Source organism: Acipenser ruthenus, chromosome 20 (assembly GCF_902713425.1).
Source record: "Acipenser ruthenus chromosome 20, fAciRut3.2 maternal haplotype, whole genome shotgun sequence".
NCBI classification, from domain to species: domain Eukaryota; kingdom Metazoa; phylum Chordata; class Actinopteri; order Acipenseriformes; family Acipenseridae; genus Acipenser; species Acipenser ruthenus.
In genome coordinates, this window is record NC_081208.1 from 28495474 (window position 1) to 28522858 (window position 27385).

The following is a 27385-nucleotide window of genomic DNA, read 5'->3' on the forward strand; positions in this document are numbered from 1 at the left end:
ATTACAAAAGAGTCTGTATTTTTGGGCCAAGTAGCTTAATCCTGAAATTGCAGGTTCACAGCACTAGTTGTTCCAAGCCATTCCTTTTTCCTTTCATTTAAAACTGCATACTCTGCTCTAAATGATGAGCCCTGCCCCAATATTTCACACTGTAGATAACACAGCGTACATGCAGCCTCCAGGAGATTCTTTTTATACTGCACCTTTCTAATGACTGCTGCAATTTACATCTGCATCAAAAACATGCCTCACTTAGCCTTTTCTGTGCTTTTCTCTGAACATCACTCGGTTATCTGCAGACTTTGCTCAGTGTGGTGTGCTGCGAATGCTTGAGAGATCACTGAAAATATGTGACTTCCAATTTAGTGATTTATAACCACTTTAGACCAGACAACTTAAGTGGTTCTTTTTGCTGATGTTTTCAAGTGAATTACTGTATATTATCTTGCAAGTAGAGGAGAAAGAGGCACATTTTCTTCTTAAAGTGCTACTTATAGTAATAGCCTAGACCAAAGCTATTTTGATAACAAAATGCTAAAATAACACTTTGGGCCAATATAACCAAACCTGTGCTATAATTCAGCTGTATTAATATGTGCTTTAACCACAGTGCATTTGCACAGCAATTGATTCATCATTATTTCTCCATGCTTATACATAACTGTGAACTGAAGCCCTGTATTATGTTACCTTTGATCAGTGGTGAGGACTTATTTTCTTAAATAAATCACATGATTACGCTGTGAAGGACCATGAGGACATCAAAGCTGGCCTGCCTAATGGGTAAAAGACCAAATATTGCAGTATCTAATGTTAAAAGCAAACCTGTGTAGTACACAGCAAATTAGCCATGCAAACTGTGTCATTTGAAATGTGTTTTACCAAGGCATTAAAAAATCATTTGCATAGTTTTCTTGCAAGTCCCCTAACATTTTTCCATAGAACATTTTCCAGACTTCTATATTTCTGATACAATCAAGTCCATTCACTCCCTAGGTATTAGGACCTAGAAATTCACCCAATTCAGAGTGAAAATAACATTCTATAGATGAAGAATAGCCCTATAGCCTGGAGATCGCAAGTTCGAATCCAGATAGGACGCCTGTGGTTCTGCAGTGGAGCCGCCAGATCTGTGTTGTCCTCCGGCACTATAGGTCTGGTGGCCTCGCTGTGGATCCGCAGTGCGAAAAATGACTTGGCAGGAGCACGTTTTGGAGGACGTGTGTTCCAGATGCTGTTTCCCGAGTCAGTGGGGGGGTTGCGAGTGGTGAGCCGAGGATACAGATAATAATTGGGCATACAAAATTGGGGAGAAAAACCGGGGTAAAAAATTGGCGACGACTAAATTTTAAAAAATAAATAAATGAAAGAAATAATGTACTTATAACCTCTTACCCTAAAATCATGTTTTACATAGTCTACCGAAAGCCAAGTCACAACAACATTTCATCAATCTGCAAAGCCCCATGTCTTACCTTTCTAATGTGTCTTACCTGTATCCATTTTGGCTGCCCATGCATATGCCGCCATTGTGACAGGGGTTTCTTGGGTAAGAGGAACACGATTGGTGGAGATGCTCTCGGCTGCTACAGGTGCATACCGCATCGACTCCCACTGTCAGAGAGACTAGGGACATGTTCCCAGAATCCACCACTGTGGGCGTGTCGCTAACCGTCAGGTGATTGGAGCAGCCAGCGCTGTCTCTGCAGTCAGTCTGTACACACTCATCAACATGGACCTGGGTCACATTCAACTGGAGAACCGACTGCAGCTGAGAGAGAGGGAGGCAGAGGGGGTGTGATACACTGCCGTTTACGGGGGAGAGAGAGAGTGAGGAGCAGGAAGAATTGCTATCGTTTGGCTTTAATATTTCCAAGAGTGTAAGCAACATGTCCCTTGAGATTTCATGTCATCTGTGAATGCAGGATCTCCTGCTCGGCCTCTGTGTTATCAGCCTGTTCAGAGAGTGTGTGAATGTGCAGCTGGAGAGCAGTAGGGTTCAGTGCACAGAATAAGTCATTATTCACAGAAGGGAGCTGTTCAAAGTTCTGAGAATCAGGGCAATTTCATCAGTCTGAGCCATCATCACATTCCCCACTCCACATGCTCTAGTAGGGTAAAGTTTATTTATGTATCCGGAAAACCGAGTTCAAATGTAACATTGTGTCTAAAATCTTTCATCCTAACATGCCTCCTTTTACGGTTTATTTTGTTTACCCCACTGAGGGGGAGACATTCTGTTTTTGCCAAATTTCTCATTTGAGTTTTTTTTCACATGCAGTAACACATAAACCAGAAATGTAATGTTTCATGGAAGTAGAAAGCTTGGTACTATATACTGTAGCCGTACATTTTGGGGGCAATAGCACAGTACATTTTGGTCAATACAAAGCATACAATGTTCAATCCGAAGTGTTTAATGTTGCCAAACAGTGCCTACCTCCTGTTTGTAGGCTGCAACGTATCCGTGCAGTTTTTCTGGTCTGAAGTATGAGGAGCCATGCACAGAGAACCTCACGTCAGTCCTCCTGTCTTTCACGTTCATCACACTGAACACGTTGATGTTGTCTGGGGGAGCAGGGAAGATCTCTGCCAGAAACTCCTCGAAAGTCTCGTACCTGCTCTTGTCATCTTCCCCTTTCTGAACAAACTCCTCTGCCGTGATATCTGAACAACGGCACAAATATAGCACCCGAAGGGCCCCATCACAAAACATGCATGCACACTCCAGAAAAGGGAAAAGGTTTAGTCCATGCTGAAAGTCTGAAAAGGGAAAGATGATGGCTCTGTGGTCTTTATCAATGCCAGCTCACTGTTGTCACTCCTATGTCTCGGCTATTCTTGAAGAGGGGTTTAAAGAAGACATGGGGCTCAATTCAATTAACTTTTAGCTTGGAAAAATGCATTAAACATGTTCGATAAAACGGCATTGAAAAGGCCTTGAAATAAAAAATATAACCACGTCCACTTTCTTAATTATGTGAAATTATATATGTTTTTCGAAAAATGCTTTTTTCCCCAGCTAACAGTTAATTGAATTGGGCACTCGGTCAATATTTTTCTTTCCAGATTCATTAGACATTTCTTTCCAGTTCTACATTACCAGGTTATTTGTTTCTTCCAGTGCAAAAGGATAAAGAAGACAGTAAATCAGACAAATACAGAGAAACAATGCCATGTATTATAGCTTTGGGAGATATGAAAAAACTATTCTAAAATCGAACTGTGGACAAAGACTTAGATTGGATGGCCGTACTACCAGACATGACCTCTAGACATCCAAGTGGCTAGTCCCTCCAGGGCTGGACTGAGTCATATTGGCAGAACACTGTATTGCCCAGTGAGCTCTGTGCATGCATCAGACCTCATCTGCCACGGCTGTCAGTCCTGTACCTTTCAAGACTAATTACTATTCCTATATTACAAATCTGAAAGCCATTTTACTAAAAAGGAGGGTGTGATAAAGAGAGAAAGAATCAATGTTGTAAATCTCCCTCCCGATCAAAAAGGACGCCGGGTAAGGTTAGTAGTATACTTCCCCGTAGACGGAAACCGGAAGTCGTCCATCTTGGGGAAAGTGCGTAACTGCAAGTACTCTAAACATCTCCATTGCGATCAGCATACGGGAGCGATTGGATAAACCATGACACCGGGCTGATTGCAGGGAGGAGTTTGGTGGTACAAAGGGGATGCAGCTGCGTGAGTACGGCCCCTTGTGCTGAAAACGTAAACATACGGCCGGAGCCTGTATTGTATATGTGTGTGTGTGTGTGTGAACATTGGCACAACACAGTTTTTTAGATCTCTCTGTTAATCCCAAGCCAATATTGTAAAAACACCAAAAACTACTATTCTCACTGCACTTTTATGGCTTAAAGAATTAAAGAATAAAGAATCCTATTAAAATCTCTCAGTGGAGTCTGTCTCAAACATATTCTTCAAAGCCAGCAAAGGCTGATCCCCTCCCACGCAAAAGAGAGGTATAATCAAATGGTAACTTTGCAAGTATAATGCAAAGTGTTCAGAAACCTATGCAGTGTTCAAAACAAAATGTTGATGATACACAGAAATAGCAGGTGGTTTTACTTAAGACCTCCTACACGTGTTTTGGGTGTTTCCTCCTAGTTCTGTGGCAGTTTTTTTCAAAAATTGTGCAAATTTAGGACACAGGTAAAATTTTTGTTAAAGCAGCTGTGTCTATTTTAATCCCAACAAACAAAAAAACCTAGTGGACTAATAGTCAGGCTACACAGTAATATAGGTAATAGGTGGACACCATGGAAGCTTTTCCAATTCCCTGCTGACCATTTGTCAACGATAAACTATAAGTTATGCTAAATTGTACAGTGATTTTTTTTTTGTACAATAAGCAAGCACCAAACTAATTTCACTTTTGGGAGGGACTTAAGCTGGTTTAGAAACCAAGCCTCGAGAGATGAGTAGAGCTTTATTATATTTCTTAATGAAGCTTAGGTTTGATCAGCATGATTTCTTGCAGATGCAATTATACAATAGCTTTCAAATCAGATGATCTTCCCTTTCAATGACATGTTCTTTGCTTTTGTTAATATATTTGCTGAGACGGCCTATCAGAATCCATTTGTGACAAGCAAAAAATCTGCCAAGCAGAAGCAAATGAGCACACAAACAAGAATCCTTTAACAAATAAAACTCTATCTGAGGATTCATTGAGTTTACTGTGAAATGGCAGTAAACGCACACCGAAGACATACGGTTTATAAATGGAAACAATGGCAAAGCTTTGTCTTACCTGAGAGACGTATGGAGCCAGAGTTGTAAATTGCTTCGTCTCGGAGCTCTTTGACATGGACTTTTACACTCGATACAGCATCGGGCCAGAGTCCATCCGATACCCTGACCTTAAACTCATAACTACCCTGAGGGGCATTTTCTTTGATTATAAGAAAGCCAGTCCTTTTGTTCAAAATGAAGTACCTGCATTTGGGAAAGCACAACATGTAATAGCAAGCAACATACCAAATGAACACTATATTCATTCACTTTTAAAGTTCCTCTTTAGTTCACAGGGCTTTTCTTTTCTATAAACTGCTGACAACTACTTTGCTAACACATTACACAGGGGTAACATTTATATACATGAAATAAGCGGCCAAATGCACTTATTAAACAAGTCCCTTAAAATAAAACAAGACCACCTTTAATATTTTATTTCACACTGGTGTATCTATGAAGTTCCCCTTTGTACTATTTTATAACAAGCTAACAAAGTAGCTGTAATATGTAGGCTTAGCCATTTATCTACAGTACAAAACTATAATGATATACAAATTATTCCAACAAGTGTTCCAATAATAGCCTGGGAATTACTTTTTTTCCTAGTCTGTAGTACTGTACATAGAAAAACAATAGCTGTATGTCAGTTCCTCTTTGGGAGTTTGTCTTGTGTTCGTTCTGTTGAGTTGGTTGGAATAAGTGTCTTACTTCGGTACATGTCCCTCAGAGGTATAGGTTTTGTTGTCCCAGTCATCTGGATCTGGAGAGTAAACCTTACCCAGAACAGTTGTCGACATTCTCCCTGTTTGGAAAGCAAGATGATACTAATTGAGTTAGATGTTCCACTCCCTCTGTAGTACTTTCCTTTCGGTCACAGCGAGTGACTGTCAGCCACAGTGAAGGCCGGCTAACCCAGTAACTGCAGTATTAGAACTCTGGGGGAGCATTAACTCACCGAGGGAAACCACCACTCACAGTTTGATAACAAGGATCATTTTCACATTGGGAGAACTTCTGTATTCAGTAGGCCACATTCTTATACACAGTATGTTTTGCCTGTTCCCAATATTCTAACAGATTCTTTAAACAAGCACTACATTTTCTGATCCCTCCTCCTAAAAAAGATCCTTTTTATCATCCCTGTATTTCCCTTCCACTATACTATATAAGCTTCTTGTCTGTATACTCTACTAATTCACTGTTGGGAAATCGTTCACATTTATTGGTTTAGTATAACTGTCCCTTACTAAAAATAAAGACATACATGTCTCTGTAAACAATACATTACCAAAGGAAGTAGCAACATAAATACAGGAGCAATGTAAAGCACACACAAAGTCCTACCTCTGTGGTTGTTGATGTAGATTTCCTTGTGTCCCGGCTCATGGGGGTGATCATTTTCGTCTCCTATGGTGATGGTCAGAGTGTTGGTAGCACTCTTTGAAGGATGCCCACTGTCTTTCATGATGATGGGAAGATAAAACTCTTTCTGTTCCTCCCTGTCAAATTGCCTCAGTGCTGTGATAGTGGCTGTGTTATTGCCATTGTCCCTCAGGATAAAGTCTGTACTGTTTCGAAACTCCTGAGGCAAGCTAAATGAAAAGGGCGAGCCATTTTCAGCGATATCTCTATCAACCGCGTGAAGAAGAAAAGAGGTCTGGTTCATTCGAACAATCTGAGGCCCCGGGATGTTTTCCCAAACCACAGGCATGTAGGCGGCTTCGAACTCTGGTCCGTTGTCATTAACGTCAATCAGGGGCAACTGCACTGTGGCACTTCCTGTTTGGGCAGGATTTCCCTGATCTGTGGCCAGTAGAATAAGATAATGCTGTGCAACCGTTTCACGATCCAGACTTTTTGCAACCGTGACATGTCCATCTTGGTAAACAGCAAACTGCCCGTAGGGGTCTGATTCTGCAAGAATACTGTAAGTGATTTGTCCATTTGGACCAGAATCTGTATCAGTGGCTGTCATCTTGGTAATACTGGTACCGATCTGGGCATTTTCTGGTAAAGGGTTGAGCTGATAGAATTGGGGAATGAAAACTGGAACATGGTCATTGTAATCCTCAACCTCTACTATGCAATGAGCAACGCTGGAAAAATCCAGGTCTTCCACTTTAATGGTAAGATTAAACCGCTGCTCATTTAATTTCTCATAGTCTAGTTTCTTCTTTAGTCTTATCGTCCCATGTTGTTCCTTTTTGTGGTTCTCAATGTAGAACTTCTGCTCTGGGTCTCCAGCGATGATACTGAAAGTCAGTTGGGCATTCTCACCTATATCCGCATCTGTTGCAGAAACCTCCAGCACTGCCGAGTTCAGGTCACTGTTCTCAGAGATTCTTGCGCTGCTGGAATGTTGGGTGAACTTCGGCGCATGGTCATTAACATCCGTCACCCAGATAGTTGCAGTGCCAGTTCCTGTCATGCCTCCCCCATCTTTCGCTTCCACAACAAAAAAGTACTTGTCCATCTTTTCTCTATCCAAAGCCCCCATTGCTACAAAGATTGTTCCAGTTGTAGGATTAATGCTGAACAAGTCAAAATGAATGTCATTCTTTGCATTCCCAACAATTCTATAAGTCAACACGGCATTATGACCCACGGTCGTATCATCCAGATCGGTAGCTGTCATCTCCATGACGGAAGTGTCCACCGGAGAGTTCTCCAGCACATTCCCATTGCAGTTGTCCGGCATGCAGGTGAAAACGGGAGCGTTATCGTTAATGTCCCACACGTTAATGATCACGTCTGTGAATCCTGTCAGCCCCTCTCCCCCCTCATCAGTCGCCAGCACGACAAACCGCCAGACTGCCCGTTCCTCCCGATTGAGTGTCTTTTGCGAATAGATTTTTCCAGTCACCTCGTTGATTATAAATTCGCTTTCCGCTCCTTGTCCATGCAGGGAGTATCTCAGGGCACCCTGGTCTGCATCCTTGTCAGGGTCAATTGCAGTCACCTGGAAGATCAAATGGGACCCATTAACTTCCAATCATTTTTGACATAGCTAATTTGTCTAGCTGTCAAGCAGTATTTCTAATGCAAATAGATAGGTGAAATACACGCTACCAATAAATGAATACCCAGTAAGATAACAATGCAATTTGCTGCTGAATTCAGTAGGTGCAATACTTTACCTGCAGTATGAACACTGGTGATCCATCCAGCTCCTCTGTCACACTCCCGTAGTATTCATTCATTGAGAAGATGGGGGCCTCGTCATTCTTATTGATGACATTGATGATGACAACGGCGTAGTCCTCCCATTTGCCATCTGAAGCCAGCAGGTGAAGTCTGTACCTCTTGACCTGCTCATAGTCCAGGGTTTGAGAAAGGAAGACAGCACCGACCTCCGGCTCCACATCGAACACTCCTCCAGTGTTCCCAGACGTAACCTGGTACCTCAATTTGGCATTGGCGCCTAAAACACGACAACCAAACAATGAAAACTATGGAAGGGTTACTGTAGACAGAAACAGAACTCCTAATCTGACAGGCACGATAATACCATAGAAGATACCGTGGCAGCTGAAAACAGAATATTTTGTTATTCCGAGCTCATGCAGTATATTTTAACTCACCATTAAATGCACAGTAACAAATACAATGCTGACTTTCACAGATAGAGCACTCAAGGGTTTGATCAAACATAACAGTAATCCCCAACGGTTCTTTTGGAACTAATTCTGGATGGCTCATTTAATTGCCACAGTTGGGCCCTTTTTTGCTTCTTTGTTACATACTGACAAGGGACACAGGATGGTACAGGTTATGCAATCTGTTCCATGGCAATGTAAATCATCTATCCTATATAGGTAATGTGAAGCCTTCATTAAAATTCTTCAAATAATCAGGGATGTACATCTATTTAGGTAGCATGTCATACCTGACCATTACTTTCATAATGTGTACAACAGTAGTCTAATCACTGAGCTTAGCAACACCCGATGAACAACAATACATAATGCAATATATTTTGCCCCCGAAACCCTTCTTTTCTCGCAACCTACCTTCATCTTCATCATTAGCGCTGACAGTGATAACAACGAAGCCGACGTCTGTGTCCTCATCTACATTTACTTCATAGACACTTTGAGCAAAGATGGGCTTGTTATCATTCACATCACTGATAAAAATGCGCACATATGCCGTGTCTGGAAAAGCGATAAGTGAGAGATGAGAAACTTGGATGCTCCTATTCTGTCAGCTTCATTTCTTAAAGATGGCTTTTTTTCTGATGCAAACAAGCAGGCAAATGGGAAGGGGGACCCTTGGGAGTGAGGCCAACCCTGCTAAAATATGCTAAGTTTCATATGGGTATCAAAAAGAACATAAGTTCCAATATAATTCACCAGATAAGATCAATTATTTATGCTGGTTACAGAGAGTTTACAGTTTCACACTAGGGTAATGCTAGCCTGCAGCTAAAAACAATAACCTAAACTTTTTACATAACGCAATTTGAAGTGCTCTGGTTGTTTAATGCCGTTTCTCCATTGCGTGAATGTTAAAGAGCAAGCTTCAACTGCTTTTCCAAATTTGACAGGTTTCTGAGCATTACTTTTTAAATTATTATTTAACAATTTATAATATGTACATGCTTTTCAGTTTCATATATGCCAGCCTTCAGGACAGGATGATTATGTCAGACCTCCCTTTTAACCCCCTCCCACCCTTTTTTATTTTCCCATCCTGAGAATAATGCTTTCAACGGTGACCCAGGAAGCAGCTCTGTGTATGTACCTGAATTAGCCTTCCCATGTTTTCCTGGTCTGGCTGACTCCCAGCCATCCATAGACTTCACCTCCAGGAGATAGGATCCCTTCATCTCCCGGTCAAAAACTGCTTCCGTGTAGATTGCACCTGTCTCGGGGTCGATTCTGAAAAATTGATGGTCTCCACTCCGGTCTTTTAACAGGGAATAGGAAATCTGAAAAACGACCAAAGCAAGGGTCCCTAGATTACAGGTGATATGTTGTATTTACAATAAGTATGTATAGTTATTCATACAGTATAAGATTTTCTTTGTTTGCAAACTTCGGGTGACCGATGTGCCATATGCCATTTAAAAAAATAAGAAAATTGTTTGTTTAGCCTTGCGTGAAAGCCTCTAATTACTAACCCAGACTTACTTTTCCATTGAGGCCCAAGTCAAGGTCATCGGCAGATACTTGAAGAACAAAGGTCCCTAATTCAGCTCCTTCTGTGACTGTAGCCTCATAAATCGAAGAGGTAAAAAAGGGAACGTTGTCGTTCACATCTGTAAAAGATGGAAGAGAAAATAAAGAGGCTGATCTTGAGTAACTGAATATACAACTGAATATTCTCATAGCTGTCAAGCATACAAAACAGCATTCTTTTACAGTCAGAATCACCAAACAATATCAATCCATTGGTGCTGAGCTTTCTGATTTGATCATGTTGCGAAATCTCAATTTATACCAATCTGCCTTAAGTAATCCACATTTACAGATGTACAGAGTGGCATTTGTGCTAAAGCTGCTTGATGTTATCTGAGTAAAAACATCCTTGGTTTGAGCTTCAATACTATACACTCTTGAAAGCTGTTTTTTGAACTCTATGTGATAGCAGTGCCTTCAACATACTGCTTCATATGTCCATGCGATCTCAATGTTATCTCTTACTGACAGCCCAGGCCTTATCATTCAGACAAATACGAATCCCTAGTTGAAGTGTACTGAGTGGGTGCACCTGTGATGTTGATGTAAACGGTGGTGAAAGCTGCCAGAGGAACAGCCGCCATGTTCTGCGCCCGCACCCTCAACATGAACTTCCTGGTGATCTCATAGTCCAGCGGCTCGGCTACCAGTATGGAGGCTGAGCCGTCCTCGCGGTTAGGGGTCAGGTAGAAACGCACTGGCTTGTTGGTCTCAGGAACGAGTCCGTCTTGCAGGTTGTAGGTCACCCTCGGGTCACCCAGAGGTGATATGGCTTTTATAGTCTAAGGATGAATTAATTGCAGAAAATTATGTCACCCCTTACATTCTCTGTGCCAAACGTAACAAGTGACGTGACTTTTCAATAATATTTCTAATGTTTTACACCAGTCCAGTCTTGGGAAATAATAATTAAATTCACTGTAAAAGTATAAATAATTCACTAAAAATACAAAAAATACTAAAAGACAGTAAACCAACCACAATAGGCGTGTCTCTCATGGTGTTCTCTGGAATGACGACCTCATAGTTTTCTTTCTCCCACTGAGGGGGCTGATTCTTCACGTTAGTGATAGTTACAGCCAGCTCCACCGCACTGCTCCTGTTCCCACCATCTGTTGCTATGATTTCACGAGTGATGTAGGACCTCTGAGAAGAACAAGTTGGATCCCTCAGTGAAGGAGACTCCTTTGGGACTATCTTTTCGTTAACTATCACCACATCTGTTTACACAGCTCTTGAAGAGAAGTATGCAGCGAGATTCTCATGTGCCCAATTATGCTTTGTTTTTCAAATGGAAAATGGGCAATAGGTGTGAAACTAGTGTGTGTATCATGCGAGAATGAGTTTGTTTTTTCGCTAGCAATTTGTACCTTTTAACTATGAAACAGTAACAATAGTGCATAGAAGTTATATGTAATTACTTTCTTGTTGGTCTTGGGAATTCCTGCTTTAGCCCAAGCAGCAAGGGTCTTGTCCTAGGTTCACACTGTACTGGGTTCAATTTCTGCTGCTGTATATTTCCCATAGGATCCCCCCTTAAAAGTTAAGTTTGGTGTCCCGACGTATATTTCAGATTCTATCAGTAAAACCACCGACCTGGGATATGGGCTCGTTCACGTACACCCAGCCGGTGACAGGACTGACCCGGAGGTACTCTGGCTGCTCCCCTGACATGGAGTAAGTGATGACAGCGTTGGTGCCGTAATCATCATCGTGAGCGGCAACACGCAGGAAACTGGTTCCCATCATAGTGTCCTCTCTCAGAAAATCTAGATGAGAAAACAGCACTCTGTCAATTCGTCTAGTGTGCCTTATGCAAAATCCCCTTCAGAACTAAATTAAACATTTTTAAGGGTTTTTCACACATACCAATAATATGTTTTTGCTTTTTTTTTACTTTTAAGCACAGTTTATTCCATTTTTCTTCTTTTGAAAAGAAAAAGCTAAAAATGCAGTTCCTTTGTGTTTGTTTTTGTTCCTTTGTGTAATGTTTTTGTAACATTAACATTCGCTTTTGCCCCTTTATAAAGACAACGTACACATCTATGTGTGTAAGAGAAGATCCGTTAGCCACTCACACTCATAATGCAGGTTTTCAAACTTGGGGTCGTTGTCGTTTTCATCCAGGATGAGGATGTTGAGCTGGCAGATTCCAATGAGAGGCTCTGTGGCCTTGTCAGTTGCCGTGACGGTGACGGCATACTCTCTCTGCTGCTCGCGGTCAAACTTCCTTGTGGTGACGATCACTCCTGTAAGAACCAAAACAATTAGCACCTGCAAGGTTACACTGGACATGGATAATCAAGATATAGAATGTAACAGATAAACCAGACAGATCCTTGAAGTAGTGTTATTTATATAATTTAATTGTGAACCTCATGGAGACAGGATGTACATACTGTATCCTCATTGGCGATACTATGTAGAAAGCAAGCAAATGATGAAGACATTTGATGAATGCATTCTTAGGCTGTGTTAAAATTTAGCCTTGACATTATAAATACACACAGACACAAAGCAGTAATTCAGATTTAATACATTGCTGATGAAGTTGGTAATTGAATAGATTTAAATAGTGCTCCACACTCACTGCTATTGAATTACTGTACCTTGTACATGTGAATTGATAAAAATAAGTTTTTTCATTGCTAAAAATCTCTTAAGAGTGAAACAAGGGTGTTCACATAGGGCTAGATTCTCAAAGCCATTTACTCCAAGACAAAAACTTATTTTACAATTCCAGATATCAATAAGAAACATCTTTTGAAAACTGACATGCCTCTAAATTGAATGCCTGCGTTGTTTATTTCTGGTCTGGTAACTTTAAAGTGGCGTGTTTTTACTGTCTGAAAATGACATTTTGAAGCCATATCTTTGAGAATGTAGCCCATGAATTGTTGTGGCAGTTCAGGCTGGTGGGTAGCACCAGTGTGGGCCGCCCCCTCCCTACTGTACCTGTCTCTGAGTGGATGCGGAAAGCTGGCACCGTGCCGTCTTTATGCATGAATCCATAAGTGACCTTCCCATTGGCACCTTCGTCTGCATCATCAGCATGGACCTGCAGGACCAAGGTTCCCGCGGGCTGGTTCTCCAACACAGAGGCGTGCTCCCGGTAATTCTGACACTGATCGGGAGAAAAAATAAAATCTTTAGATGAAGTCTCCAGAACGAACCCTCCTTTTTGTCTTTCACCTGCCAAATCACACACACATGCTTCTTTTAGTTCCAAAGCTCACAGTTAGAGGTGAACATTTTGAATTGTACTTTTACAAACAGAATTATGTGGTGGGAATAGTCGTGTGTGTTTCTTGGAATTAGCTAGACGGAATTGAGGCTAGAAACATGAATCAAATTAAAACTAGAAAAGAAAATCCCATTTAAAAACACACACACACAAACCACTAATGATTTACACGTGGAAAAGAGACAATGATCAATACAATATGGGGAATGGCAAGCTAACTTTAGGTGGACTGCATCAGCTAAATGTGAACCACATCGTTTCCCATGAGTAAGCTTCAGACAACTCACTTCTGATACATAATAACAGGAGAAAACACTGTGGCCTGTGACATTACTTAACTGCTGTATGTCTCTCTCCTTAATCATCAAAACAGCAGCCAATCATTCTTATTTCTGAAAGGTTATAAAACCCCACACGGTCTTACATCAATGAATAATCCCTGGTAAACTACATCAAGCCCATGAGGGACTCTGTTTTCTGGAGTATATGACATAATGATGCATACAGATTTATAAAAAATGTCTCGATTTCCTTCTCCTAAGTATGATTTTTGGGTGGTATTGATGAACTAAAAGAATCTGTCATAAGCTGCTCGTAATAGAATCTATGATATATTGGTCTACCAGTCAAAAAGACTATTAGTTAAGTTGGCACATCGGTCAGTTCTTAGACTACTGAATGCTCTGGTATGGTCAACATACCATTTTTTGGTTTGGTCAAGTGAAAAACAAGTAAGCCGGCAGATATATGTATATATATATATATATATATACCTTATCAAACATAGGTTTGTTGTTGTTGACATCATCAATTCCCACAATCACCTGGGCCATGCTGAAAAGGGGGTGTGGGCCGCCTGATGCGTTGTCATCCGTTGCCGTGACATTAAGAACGTACTCAATGCCCTGAAGGCTTGGGGGAGGGCTGGACCGGAGCCGGATTAATCCTGAAAGAAATCAAAGATCCACGATGACTACAGATCTACAGAGACGTATGCTTTGAAGAGGAAATGCATGGCAGAAGCATTTTATTTCCAGAGCAGTATTATAATTATTTTGTTCACAGCAGGGTTGCATGCTCAATACAATAATACATCAAAGAGTGGAATTTGAGGAACTGCCTGTCGTGTGCTCTTGAAGAGGGGCAAGGACATTTTCAATAATCCACGCGTATCTATTTAAAACCAGTGTAACTAATCCATTCAGTCATTCATCTCTACAAAACTTGGTGGGTACAGTATCTGCAGGATTTGCAGAATGATGGCCTTTTATCATTGTTGTTTGGTACAGTAAAATGTGTCCTGACTTCTGACACCATAAAGGACTACTTTACATCAATAATTAATTTAACAGACTATCTGTAGGATTATCTACTGTAAATAACAATAGCGAATCATACTGAATGTTAAAAGGTAAGAAATAGGATATTAGAAGGTAATAAATAAAATATTATGAAAATGTAGGAGATACTGTATAATGTAGCCATTTAGATGTGATAGGAAAATATACTTCTGTTGTTTTTTTCTAATCAGATATCCTGGTTAGCTATCACATTTAAGTTTTGTCTGCCTTTCTTACACCATGTAGATGACATTCCTGTATACAAACATACATTTTGGAGACATGGAGAGCTTACTACCCAACTTTGCAGTACACACCAGCACTCACTCTACACACACTCGACCTTTCTGACGGGCATCTCCATGTGGTCAATAGTGCCAATGGTCATCCCATTTGAGAGCAGCATGGCAGCCAACAAACTTCAGACCCCATTAAGATGGGAAAGAAGTTCCTCCTGGGCAAAATGACTCACATCACCTCAGATTATTTTGAACAAGACCACTGTGCTATTTTGGACGCCATCTCATATCACGTCTGTCCTGTAGACACCAATCAACTGCCATAGAATCATCTGGCGACTCCGATCTCTTTATAAAGGTAAAGAAATGTAGACATCTACGCACATAGAGGTGGTTCTGATGAATATTATATCATCCTCTTTTACAATGTCATTCTTAACAGTGCTGAAGGATTGACTAAAAATGTAAGGGAGACCCTCAAATTTGCTGTGCACATGTTCTCAACATCTCTACATGCAGATCGGAAAACAAAATGCTTACTTTAGCCATTGCAGCTGAGGTATTTCAGTGCAATGGAGAGCAACAGAAATATTGCAATGCCAATTTAATGCAGAAAAATATCCTCTCTTTTTTACCCCTACTGGAATGGAAGACAAATACAAGTCTTAACCATGAATAGCACGGACTCTCACAGACTCCTTAGTGGACTCAGCCTGGTTAGTTTTTCATCTATAAGAATAGTTAGTGACTACTAGAATATTGTGAAGGCTGCTTTAAGATCGCCCACTTCAGTTCAATATTGGAAGTAACTGACAAGCTTCAAGCAGAAAAATTGATGTCACCTTTCTGGCTGTCGATAACAAAGTTTCCTTCCTCGTTCCCTGTGGTGATCTTGTAGGTGAGCCCGTCTCCGTCGGGGTCTTTCGCCTGCACCGTCGCGACCAGAGTGTTGGGCCCTGCATCCTCGGAGACAAACGTTCGATAGCTGCGGCAAACAGCAATGGAGAATCGAACTGTTTCTAAATGTCAACACTTTATTGAGATAAACAAGGGTCTCAAGTCAATAAAAGGCAAGAAACCGATACTAAGATTCTGTGGATTTCTGTTATAATAAACATCAGTTGTCTGACTTGTGCTTAAAGGGCAACTTGGTATGGGTAGGAAATATCAGAGCTAAGTAATTGGTGCTAACAAAATAGTGTCTCCAAATCTATTCAAGATTTTCAGAGCTGCTGTTATTCGTCAACCCACTTCAGGTGATGACGGGTTTTTAAGCATCATCTGCTTACTGCAATGAAACCGCTGGCAGGAGCCACAGTGCAGATTTCTCTTCATACAGTAATTACATAGCGGGGCATGTTGGCATTTATCATGATGAGCAGTGACAAGTGACTGACAGAGCAAACAACCCAGCATGTTTAGGGCAGCAGTGTGGAGTAGTGGTTAGGGCTCTGGACTCTTGACTGGAGGGTTGTGGGTCGTGGGTTCAATCCCAGGTGGGGGACACTGCTGCTGTACCCTTGAGCAAGGCACTTTACCTCGATTGCTCCAGTAAAAAAACCCAACTGTATAAATGGGTAATTGTATGTAAAAAAAATAAGGTGTAAAAAAATAATGTAATTGTATGTAAAAATAATGTGATATCTTGTAACAATTGTAAGTCGCCCTGGATAAGGGCGTCTGCTAAGAAATAAAATAATAATAATAATAACAATATATTTAAAGAACATTTAAAACCTGTCAGAATTACTATAAATTAATATATCATAGTTAGAATATAATGCACCCTGTGACTGAGCTGCCTTGGGTTAGATTTCTTGTATAGCAAACACCTCTTGCACCAAAATATAGTATACTATATAGAAAATGAAAGTATACTGCGTACATCATATATCACATGCACTGTTTATAACACAGAAACTCTTCTGAATTTGAAAGACATTGTATTCTGAAAATCATGCTAATAAAACACACAAAGTGGAAAAAGTCCCCTTTTCATGCCTGGTCTGCTTCAACTCATAAACTGCTCATAAACAGTAACTAGGATATGTGTTTAATTGAATTAGTCCTGACATAAAGAGCTCACTGCTCCATTTAACCCTCACAGAGCTTCAAGGTTTGTCTCGTGACCCCATATCGGCAGTGTGTTAGGCTGACAGTCCCTTCTCACAGTCCTTTAACTGTGACTCTGGGTGTTTCTCCAGGACAGTCAAAGACATGGCTGAGTGAACCTACCTCACCACTCTACAGTGCTGACAAAAAATGGGCCAATTAAAGGAGCCTGGGACAAACATAGCCTTCGGGTCGGTTACATTTACGGCAATTCAGGAAATGATTCTGAAGATGCAACCTGTTCCATATTCACTCATTAAATCACAGTGGTTAGGAGTTAGGAGTTTAAGAGTGAATGTGTAGCAAATGGGAAAAATACCCCATTTTATACTGCTTTATAATCAGTTCCGCACAAAATAGGGGGTCACATTACAACCACTGCAAAACCTGAATAGCTTCAACATTCTCCTGCAGAGCTGCATAGTTCATTTTCTCAGATCCGGAACCCTCCTGGTGTTTGTTCTATCTGAACCCTAAATTACTTAATGGAACCAATTTAACCTCCTTCCAGACTATAAACTGTTAATTACTAAATGATACTTATATTCCACTCACATGGTCTGCGAGAACTCTGGGGGTTCGTCGTTAACGTTGGACATGCGTATCCTGACGGTGGCTGTCCCCGTCCGGGGGGGATCCCCCTTGTCCACCGCCATGATGACAAACTCATACAAGTGATTGGGCCTCTCATAGTCCAGCTGCCTGGCTGGGAAGATGGTGCCGTGAGCGGAGACAGTGAAATCAGGGCTCAGCGTGTAGTAGGAGATCTCAGCGTTCAGCCCTGAGTCGCAGTCATTGGCTGACACTGAAAGAAAGGACAGGTAAGGTATATCATCTGATATACCCCTGCTATGTGAAACTAAATCACTATATAATTCCATTGGGATTATGATACTCGGAAAACGGGAGTGTATAATACTGGGGATTAAAATATTGAAGGTCCTTCTTATAATTTTAACATCCTCTTTTCCTCTTCTATAAACAAAATAATAGACACAATACCCTCCAACAAATACAGTAGTATTGTTCTAATAGTTATAGTGTACAGATTATAGTAATATATGTATGCATTTATTAATTAACAAAATATATGATTACTCACTTAGAACAAACGGTACAATGCAATACAAAGAGAGCAATTATATATAACACAAGAGGCTGTTGGCCTAGTTACACTCACCCTGAAGTAGTGATGTTGCCGTGGTTACAGTCTCCAGGACGCTTTCTTTGCTGTAGATTGACTGCAGGAATTCTGGGATGCAGTCATTCTCGTCCATGATCATAACTAGGACCTAACAAGGGGGGACGGGGTACAGGAGACGGACAAAATCTGAAGTATTAATGCTTATAATTGTCCTCTTCCAGAGACAGTTGAGAAGCTAGCGTTTTTAAGCAATAATCGTCTCTGATATTTATCAGAGGATTTTGTACATTTATGAAAAGCCGCTTTTGCTGGATTGCTCTCTTTGCTGTTACAGTTACCAATTCAGTGGCTTTAGCAGCGTCCGCTGCTGTTTTGTGGTTGGGTCCAAAAAAAAGGGGAAAGGCAGAAAGAAAACACTGCTAAATGATTTACTAGGTAGCATTGCACTAAATTGCCCATTTCCAACTTCTGTCGTTATTTATTGCCAAGAAGCGGAAAAATAAATCACCTCTACCAAACAACAGCAATCATACCTCTTGCTATAGGCATCGGTCTTTGTAATAGCTTGCTTTAAAGTAAATGGTTCTGGCAAGTTCTTATTAGCAACTGAAAAGCAAGGTCCTTGATTGATCCACAGAGCAGTAGCAGCACAGGCAGCAGTAACGAGACTGCGTTGCCTCTCTGTGTGTTGGTTTACCTCAGCTGCACTGCTCAGCTGGTCCTGGCTCTCTGTAGCCCTCACAAGCAGCAGGTAACGGTGTTGGTCGTTCTCAAAGTCGATGCTCTGCGTCAGTCTGATCTCCCCCGTCTCCTTCTGGATGCTGAACAGGCTGCTGGGGTTGATGAGGAGGCTGTAGATGAGAGCTTTCTCCTGGAAGGACTTGGCTGTCACTACCAGGAACCTGGAGCGGAGAGTAGTGTGCACAGTGCTTTATTTCACTCATTCTCAACCAGTTTTACTAAAAAACTATGGTGTAGGGGTGAATATTTAAACATTCAAACAAGGTCAAAATTACAAAAGCTGCAGAATCAGGAGCAAATGCTCCTTTCCACGCTTTAGTCTCAATCTGCATACTAATATGTGCATCACAGTTATAATTAGGACTATCCTGTGCAAAACCCAGAGCATTTCTGAGGACCTGCTAAAGCAATATGGAGGACAAATATACTAAATAACAGAAGTGATCTGGACTGAATCAGCACAGGCCAGTGTCCTACAGGCACCTAGGCATCTGTCAAGTACATGAGCCTGCACTATCCAGAAAGCCCTGTCTGCAAACTGGCTGATCTCCAGAGCTCGTTCCCTATCCACCGCCTCTGGCCATGCTAATATATTGTTTCAGAACAGGGCCTTGGACTCGAAACACCATAATTCATTGCACTTCTGATCTAAAGCAAATGTGATTGATAACACAAAATATCAACTTTACTAAATAATTTCATGCCTGAGCCACAAAACCATCTTGAAAAACAATGATTGAACAAACAAGGCAGTAATGAAAGCATTTCGATGAAGTGACATTCGGTTTCAACAGCTCCACCCCTTCTTACCACACTGCAGTATATCTCATGAGTTGACTAAGTAACCGTGATTTTGCAGTGCCACTACGAGCAACCAACATGGTTTAAATCTGCTTTTACTGACTCAATTCAGCTTTTTCAGCTTTCAAATATTGACCCATATTTAGCAGATGGCAATTATATCATACATTTCTAAAATATTTGGTTCAATCACAATTGCTAAGAAATACTGCACTGAAAAATTGAAGATTATGTAACATGCACAGCCACTACTATTGTAAAATTTAACAGCTGAATAAAGCCAGGTAGCTTATAAAAGACAGCGTGTCCTGTCTGCACTGACTGCTCTCTAAGAGAACTGGGCGGGATATTATCCTGCCTAAGGACTTTTAACAGTTTAGCTTTAAGTAGTTAAGATTTAAGGATTATGTGACACCTAGCTAGGCATTTCGAAAGAACTTTATGAAATTGTTTTTTACAGAATGAAAACCCTGCTTGCATATACTCACGGCTGTCCCTCAGGAGTGTTTTCAGGGATAGAGATGGAATAGGAAGTGTTGGTAAACTGAGGAGCCCGGGGTCCTGCTATAACAGATACCACTGCCGACTGCCCCCTGTTACCCAGCTTGTCTGCAGCAAACACGTTCAGCAGGTACTCCTTGTCTTTTAGCAGGGGAAGGCCCGTGGTTTTAATCAAGCCACTCTTCCTGTCCACATCAAACCGTCCGTCGCCTCCTGAAACCAAGAACCATGTTTATACTCACACAGTATTTAAAGGCTATCTAACTGACAAGGTATTCACTGTGTTTAATGTCCAGTAGGTGGCTCAAGTCTCAATACATTATATGACAATTTGAATCATGATCTTGGACTTCCATACTTTACAGTTCCAATAAACAAACGTCACAAAGGGTTCCATTGACAACAATGCACTGCAGTGTGTCGCCGAATGACTGATTCAGTTGATATTAGACTGGAAACCGCAGATAACTGACTTTTTAAAGTTAAGATCCCAGAAACACCAAAGCACATACCGTCTGACAGGAAGTACTCAACCTCGCCATTGATTCCCTCGTCCCCATCTCGAGCGAGGAGCCTGAAGACCACGGTGCCAGGAGAAGCTCCAGAAGACACCACAGTGAGGAACGGAGACGGCTTGATAGCCCACTCCGGAACGTTGTCATTGACATCGGTGACTATCAGCTCCACACGAATCAGGTACCAGTCCTCTCCTGTCAAAGAGAGAGATGATTCTTATTGGTGATCATTTGCAGATCTTCCTGCCCATTTAGCTCAAGCAGTTAAGCATCTTGTTTTCAGTTTACAAGGCATCAGGATTAATCATCGCTGCCAGCACCCATTCTCCCTCAGGTACTGTAAGTACAATAGAGTAAACACAGTGATTAAAGACAGCCCTGCAGGTTTAAATAGGTGTATTTGTGGTATGGTGGTTAGTCCAAACAGTCCATTGTTGTATGAGTGTTGTGTTTTATGTATAAAGGGGAATTACTGTGAAGAGACCTCGCAATGTACTTTATCCAGATCATTGCACTTTGAATCACTCCAGGCAATTATCTCTTTTTATCAAGCTAACGGTTAAATTGTTAAACCTTCTACTTTTGAATCTGAGCGCTGATTCCAATATAAATAACACCATCAACAGATGACTTTAGTATTAACTGAAATATCAATACCAGTTTGGTTATTCCCCAGTGGGAAACGTCTATTTTGAAAGGTGTGATTTAACATTAACATCTGATGCCTTCCAGAAGCCACAAAGGATAGGAAAGTTCTTGACGGATATGAAAAACCTTCCTTGGTGTTTGATGTGATTGTTCAGTCGATTTGATTACTGTTTTCCAGTCTGCTTCTGAATAACAACACATCCCTCAAGGTCTTGGTTAACCTCATCTGTAGACCAATGGAGCACAGTGGGATAAAATATAAATGCTGGTGTAATCCCCTGGGACTTTGCATAAATGCACTAGAAAGTGTTTTGCACATTAACACGATACAAACAAAATCAGACTGGTTCTTGCTAATGCACACTGTGCAGCTTAACTACAGCAAAAGTTACTTAGTGAGCGAAATTTGACCCGAAATAACAGGTATTTTCAGCCTGCACATTCAGAACCTGGTGATCTTTTCATATTAAAACAATTACAAGGTCTGTCGAACACGATGACCATGTTTAAATGATTAAAAGGGCATCTGTTCAAACCGGCCACTCATGAACCAGACAATGCCGCTCTGTATCTGAAGTGGGAATCTGCAAAACATTTAATCAGCACTTAATGTCTTTAGGCCATTTTGTGAGGAAACCAAATCATTTGGTTTAGCGATGTGCATATCTGACAAGGGATTTTAAAAAGAGACAGTGCTGTAATCACATTTTGTCCTTACTTAAAATACAGTGTGTATATATATATATATATATATATATAAACCAAAAAATGGGGCTCTAAAGTTCTGTTTGCTTATCCACAGAACGGGGATAACATAGGCCATGAAAATGTGCACCTCTTCACATTGCCCTATGTATCCAAGCAGAATACAATATGATTCTAGACACAGGCAATCATATTCATGCTACACATAACAATGTATTCTCTATCGAGCTGCATCACAAAACTCTTTGACTTCCAGATCCTGCATTAGGAGGGCAGCCTCACGCCTGCCCAAGAGAGACTAAATTGAGACAATTTGTGACCAAAGCTACATTTGAACCCAGGCCTACATTGGTGCTGTGCATAACCTTGAATTGGATCTAAGGCTAGCCTCTCGGGTGCTTTCATATAATGTACAAGGCTACTCCTGGGGCTCGTGGAGAAACTCTGCACAGAAAGATCTGTATATGGGTACCTAGCAATAAACCAACCACTATCAACTCCAATTAATGTCATCAATGGTTTAATATTACATAAATTGCCTAGGGGCAATGATCACAATCAGGGGGATGGATCATGCTCATGGTAAATCCATCTCACTTACATATGTGAGCAGGAGGATGATGGGAAATGTAGTTCTGTGAGGTCGATGCGGGTACATGGGAAGCCATCTTGATGCAGAGAATGCAATTTAAAAGTTTAAAAAAGTGGTCAAAATGTAACAAAAAAAAATTAAAACAATACACACTCCTTACGTAAACAGTTGTAGCAACACATGGGAACATGTAACACAATAAAATAAAAGATCCTTATGTACCCTTTAATAGTAAAATAGTACTATTGGTAAACTATTAGTAAAACAAGCGGATCACACACACCGAAGACACCAGCCTTGCAAACATACTTCAAAGGAGTGCTAGCCAAAATTTTAAAATTAATTGCATTATAGTATCATAATTACTTGTCCTCCTTTTCTTCTCATAAAGATATTTTGGTTCTTTGCATGTGTATTTTATACATTAGTTTGGAATATGCAATTATATTAAAGACAATGCTGTCTATGTAAAAGTTGTTGGTACTAAATCATGTGGAAATCAACAAAGTCATGTGACCGGCTGCACAGGAAGTTTATTTATATACTAGAAATAAACATTTACATTTTTTTCTACTGTACTGTGTTTAAAAAAATCTGAATTAAAGTATAAAACAAGCATACTGCTAAAAAAGATTCTGATTGAAGGCCTATGGTCCAAACCTACTGATGACCATGTCGGGATTATAACACTTCTAATACTGTCATTTTGTCAATGTATAATAATCTTGGTAAAATCATAGTCTAGTCAATGTAAAAAAAAAATTCAAATATTTTATAGAAGTCAACCAACCTTTATTTTTAAATCTATTATTATTTAATCATAACAAACACATTTTATTAATTAACATTTTTGTTGGCAATTATTGTCTATTTTAAAAGTTTGGTTAGTATCTGTTAATACAGAATATACAGATTTTCGTGTATAGTACATATGAGGTTCTCCTGGTTTCCCCATTTTGATTCTTAAATAAACGTACATTCTAAATCTTGCAGATTGTCTTTTTTATTTAACCTGTCACAAAAAAAATAAATAAATGGTATTACATTCCCTCCAGCAAGCATTTGGCTTCAACAAGGCAATAAAACCTTTTGATCAAGCCATTGATGTCTCTGGAACTCAACTCTTGTATTTCAGTAATCAGTTCTGTCATTTTAAACACATCCTGCACTTCCAAAAGCATGAACCTCTACCTGCCAGTCCTCTGTAATGGTCTGGTGTCTGTTTTAAATCAGTGTCTTGGCAAATCTCCTGAATGGTCACACACTGTTTTAATCTGTCAGAAGAACAGGGATTATAGGGCAAGCCACTGCTGATGAAATCCACCTGTATAAATACCGTGTGACGCTCAAATCCACAAATCGTAAATTCTGCTAAAACTATTTCAAGCTACTCCACTTCCAATGGTCCCACAGAGCCAACTTCTTTATGTTATGATTGGAACCAATAAATAGCGGTAATTCCAATAACTGCTACCCTACAGCCATATTTGTTCCAAATCCATTATTTTTCTTGTGCTGGCCTGACTATAGTTCTGCTGAGATTACAATGGTAACTTAACTTTATATATATATATATATATATATATATATATATATATATATATATATATATATATGAAACTGCTGCTAAAGTTTCGGATGAGTCATTTGTAAAATATAACAACCTAATTAATACTTTATTTTCATCATATATAGTATGTGCAAACTATAAAGTAAATATTATTAATAATAATGATAATAATAATAATAATAATAATAATAATAATAATAATGATAATAATAATAATAATAATAATAATAATAATAATAATAATAATAATAATAATAATAATAAAGTCATTTTCTTAGTTGTATATTCACTGTGGGCTAAATTAATTGAAAATCAATCTGACTGTGATAACAAAAAAATAATAATAATAATCACTGACCCTGATAGAGTGCCGTGTGTAAAACTGTGACACTCAGTCATACCTGCTGCCAGTAAACAGGCAAATCTACAGCAAAACAGCACTGATGTGACACATTTAGAAAGTCCAATAATTACACTACAGTAATCATGAGAGCACTTGCTAAACCTCTATAGCCTCTTTGTCTGCAGTGAGCCTACCTAAAAACATAATCTGCTTCCATTACTGAACGCTCCCCTGTTTAAAAAAGCACTGTAACTAATACATAAGCTTGAATAATCTGTACGAAATGTGACGTTATGTTGGAAGGAAAATGATGGGAACATTTTAACATAATGGCTGCAGTAGCTCTATAGGAATTCAATATGAATTTCAGGAATGTTATTTCATCAATTAACAGGAAATTCACGTAGAATTTATAATGTTATTACATGTGAAGTATGTACTTATACACAATGTCTTCTATTATAACCTGAACAAATATTTGTGTGTTTGAAAATATTTTTTTAATCTGCTTGAAATGTATGCCACTGTTCAAAGCCAGTTTCAAGATTACAAAAGTCCTGTTAACTTTAGAGGGAGTGCATCATAGAATAATGACTGCTGATTGGATGAGATGATCTGTGAGGTTCATAATGTATTGTGATTAATGTTTATTTCATATGAATTACATTGTAATTACAAAGTGGGCACAATGTAATTACATTGATATTAACGAAATTTAAAGGTTTACAAAAAATGTATGAGATATTATTCCTCTGATAATTTCAGATAATTCCAATTAAACACATTACTTAGAAGTGTCATCTGCCACTCACCACTGAATCCAGCAGTACAATGGTTAACATTAAACTAGTGAACAAAATTCTACTCAGTGCAGGGTACTGCACATGAGACCTCAGATATCCAGTCAGGTCAGAACTTTGACAACAATAAGGGCTATTCCAGAAAGCATCTAATGACTAAATGGGCACCTAGGCTTCAGATTACTAATTGAGTAAAACTACACGCTACTAAGGCATGGTTAACCAAAGCACAAGCCTCATTTATCAATGTGCCTATGTGATGGAATTTGGGTTAAGCAACGATTTCAGGTTAACTATTTTCTGCCATTTTAAACCCAATTTTCAGGGTTTACTTCTACTCAAGAGGAATCTGCATTTATTATGGATAACAGTGTAGCTTATTTCTGTCACTAGCATTATTAGTTTTCCAGCTAGCACCCCACTGCTGTGCATCGATACTTATCTAGACCATAGTACCTTGATATCTAGCTGATAGCAAAAACCAAGCCTTGAAAAGCATGTTTAATAATCCCCTAAAGCAATGACACACTGGTTTAGCTCTGTACAACTCGTTTATATGCTGTATGTGTGGTAAATAAATAGTGAAATCTCTGCCATGTGGGAATATGCCTCATTTCCCAGCTTTCTGATGTATTTTAGAGATTTCAGTTTTTTTTTAACTTGCTTATGAAGATTTAAAATGTCTGGCATGAAGACAAAATGCTAGAAGTTCGGTAACTACTCATATAAAAGTGTACCCTAGTGAAAGCATAGCAAAGTGTAATAAAGCATAGGGAAAACATGGGAAAGCATATTGTTTTGTAAAGAATAGTGAGTTATGGTAAAGAGTATTATGGTAAATGCATAGTAAGACCAAGGGAAAAGCATGGTAAAATTGCAAAAACACCATGCAAAAATACTGTGGTAAACTTTTGTAAGGGTCATTTTTGTCTTAACTGTGACTCTTGATATAAACACCAACACTGCTTGTTTGGCTTAGTACTTTGACCACAGATCATCGCTAACAAAAACATCTAAAAATAGATGGGAGATGCAATAACTGACCAAAGGAACCTCACCATAGAGCCATGAGCTCCCTTAGCTCCATGACAGTGTTTTTAATTTTCACTCCCCACACTGTACTATTGGGTTGTGAGACTGATGCATCAGGTGAAAATTACAATCAATGTGATGTGCGAGTTACACAGGCGTCCCTGGGCAAGGAACCTCGTTAATTCCACCATAACTCATGTTTTTAATTGGAGGAAGTTGTATATTCCAAACTACATTGTGAGGGCAAACATTTAAAAAAAAAAAAACATAAGTTAAGTTCAGCGTTATTTTGTTTGTATTCCTACTATGATCCCTGTGTCGGTGGGTGTTATTATACTTCTCGGTTAAGGTACGATTTAAAAAAAAATTCTAAACGCAAGGTTTTCTGATAAATAAAAAATCCAGCTGCAATACATGGCTAGGACAACAGTGTTTTCATTCATTTTGAAATCAGTGCCCCACATCACGAATCAATGTGAAAAGCACAGTCTGTTATTTTAGAGATTCCAACACTTTTTATAATTATTTATCCCTTACAAAAACACAGAAATCCAATGCAGTACATACAGCATGAACCACATCTCTATTAAGATCACTTGTTTTCTAAGCTTTCAGAGAAGGTATTGTTTGTGAAAATGAGAGGGATTCTTAACTAGAATCATAGCGTTATCTAAACATTACTTTAACCTTTTTTCAACATAACTTGGACCTTTTCATTCCATTCGGATTGTCACACAAACAGAACATGAGGATCCCACAGGCATATGCGAGTCTTGCAAAGGTCCTGCTGTGATCAGTCTGACTTCCCAAAGGAAATGCCATGAAGGCCCCCTGTCTCTGCTTTCACACCTCAAGATGAGGTAGCTCAAAAGGAAAACCTGTCTAAGCAGCCCGTCTAATTAGCTGACTTCTTTACCACTAGACAGACCAGCACAAAGAGTCATGTGATGGTTACATGTATTTTAATTGCTGTGCATTCTCTGAACGCAGGAGTGTGGAATGCATTGAGTGCCCATAGACAAAGCCAGTAACAGGAACCCAGACAATATGTGAAACCTCTTTAACCTTCTTTAAAAGAGAAAAGAGAACGTAGAAGCAGCAGACACAAGCGTCTAAAACAAAC

At 39.7% G+C, this 27385-nt stretch overlaps 1 protein-coding gene across 1 annotated transcript in view; it reads right to left on the bottom strand.

Annotated features, from left to right (window-relative positions):
* The window catches only part of LOC117425402 (neural-cadherin-like), a 47594-nt gene that overhangs the window by 14488 nt on the left and 5721 nt on the right, over window positions 1–27385 (bottom strand). Inside the window, exons 2-22 of the mRNA XM_058993802.1 lie at window positions 20570–20767; window positions 20045–20270; window positions 18712–18916; window positions 18051–18162; window positions 17426–17675; window positions 15601–15743; window positions 13953–14125; window positions 12891–13059; window positions 12014–12184; window positions 11532–11704; window positions 10914–11081; window positions 10468–10717; window positions 9888–10015; window positions 9499–9685; window positions 8766–8909; window positions 7893–8176; window positions 6100–7714; window positions 5464–5557; window positions 4772–4956; window positions 2441–2667; window positions 1494–1771 (exon numbers count right to left, since the gene is read on the bottom strand). Coding sequence (XP_058849785.1) covers window positions 1494–1771; window positions 2441–2667; window positions 4772–4956; window positions 5464–5557; window positions 6100–7714; window positions 7893–8176; window positions 8766–8909; window positions 9499–9685; window positions 9888–10015; window positions 10468–10717; window positions 10914–11081; window positions 11532–11704; window positions 12014–12184; window positions 12891–13059; window positions 13953–14125; window positions 15601–15743; window positions 17426–17675; window positions 18051–18162; window positions 18712–18916; window positions 20045–20270; window positions 20570–20767 — 5380 coding nt within the window. The remainder of the gene's footprint in view (window positions 1–1493; window positions 1772–2440; window positions 2668–4771; window positions 4957–5463; window positions 5558–6099; window positions 7715–7892; window positions 8177–8765; window positions 8910–9498; window positions 9686–9887; window positions 10016–10467; window positions 10718–10913; window positions 11082–11531; window positions 11705–12013; window positions 12185–12890; window positions 13060–13952; window positions 14126–15600; window positions 15744–17425; window positions 17676–18050; window positions 18163–18711; window positions 18917–20044; window positions 20271–20569; window positions 20768–27385) is intronic.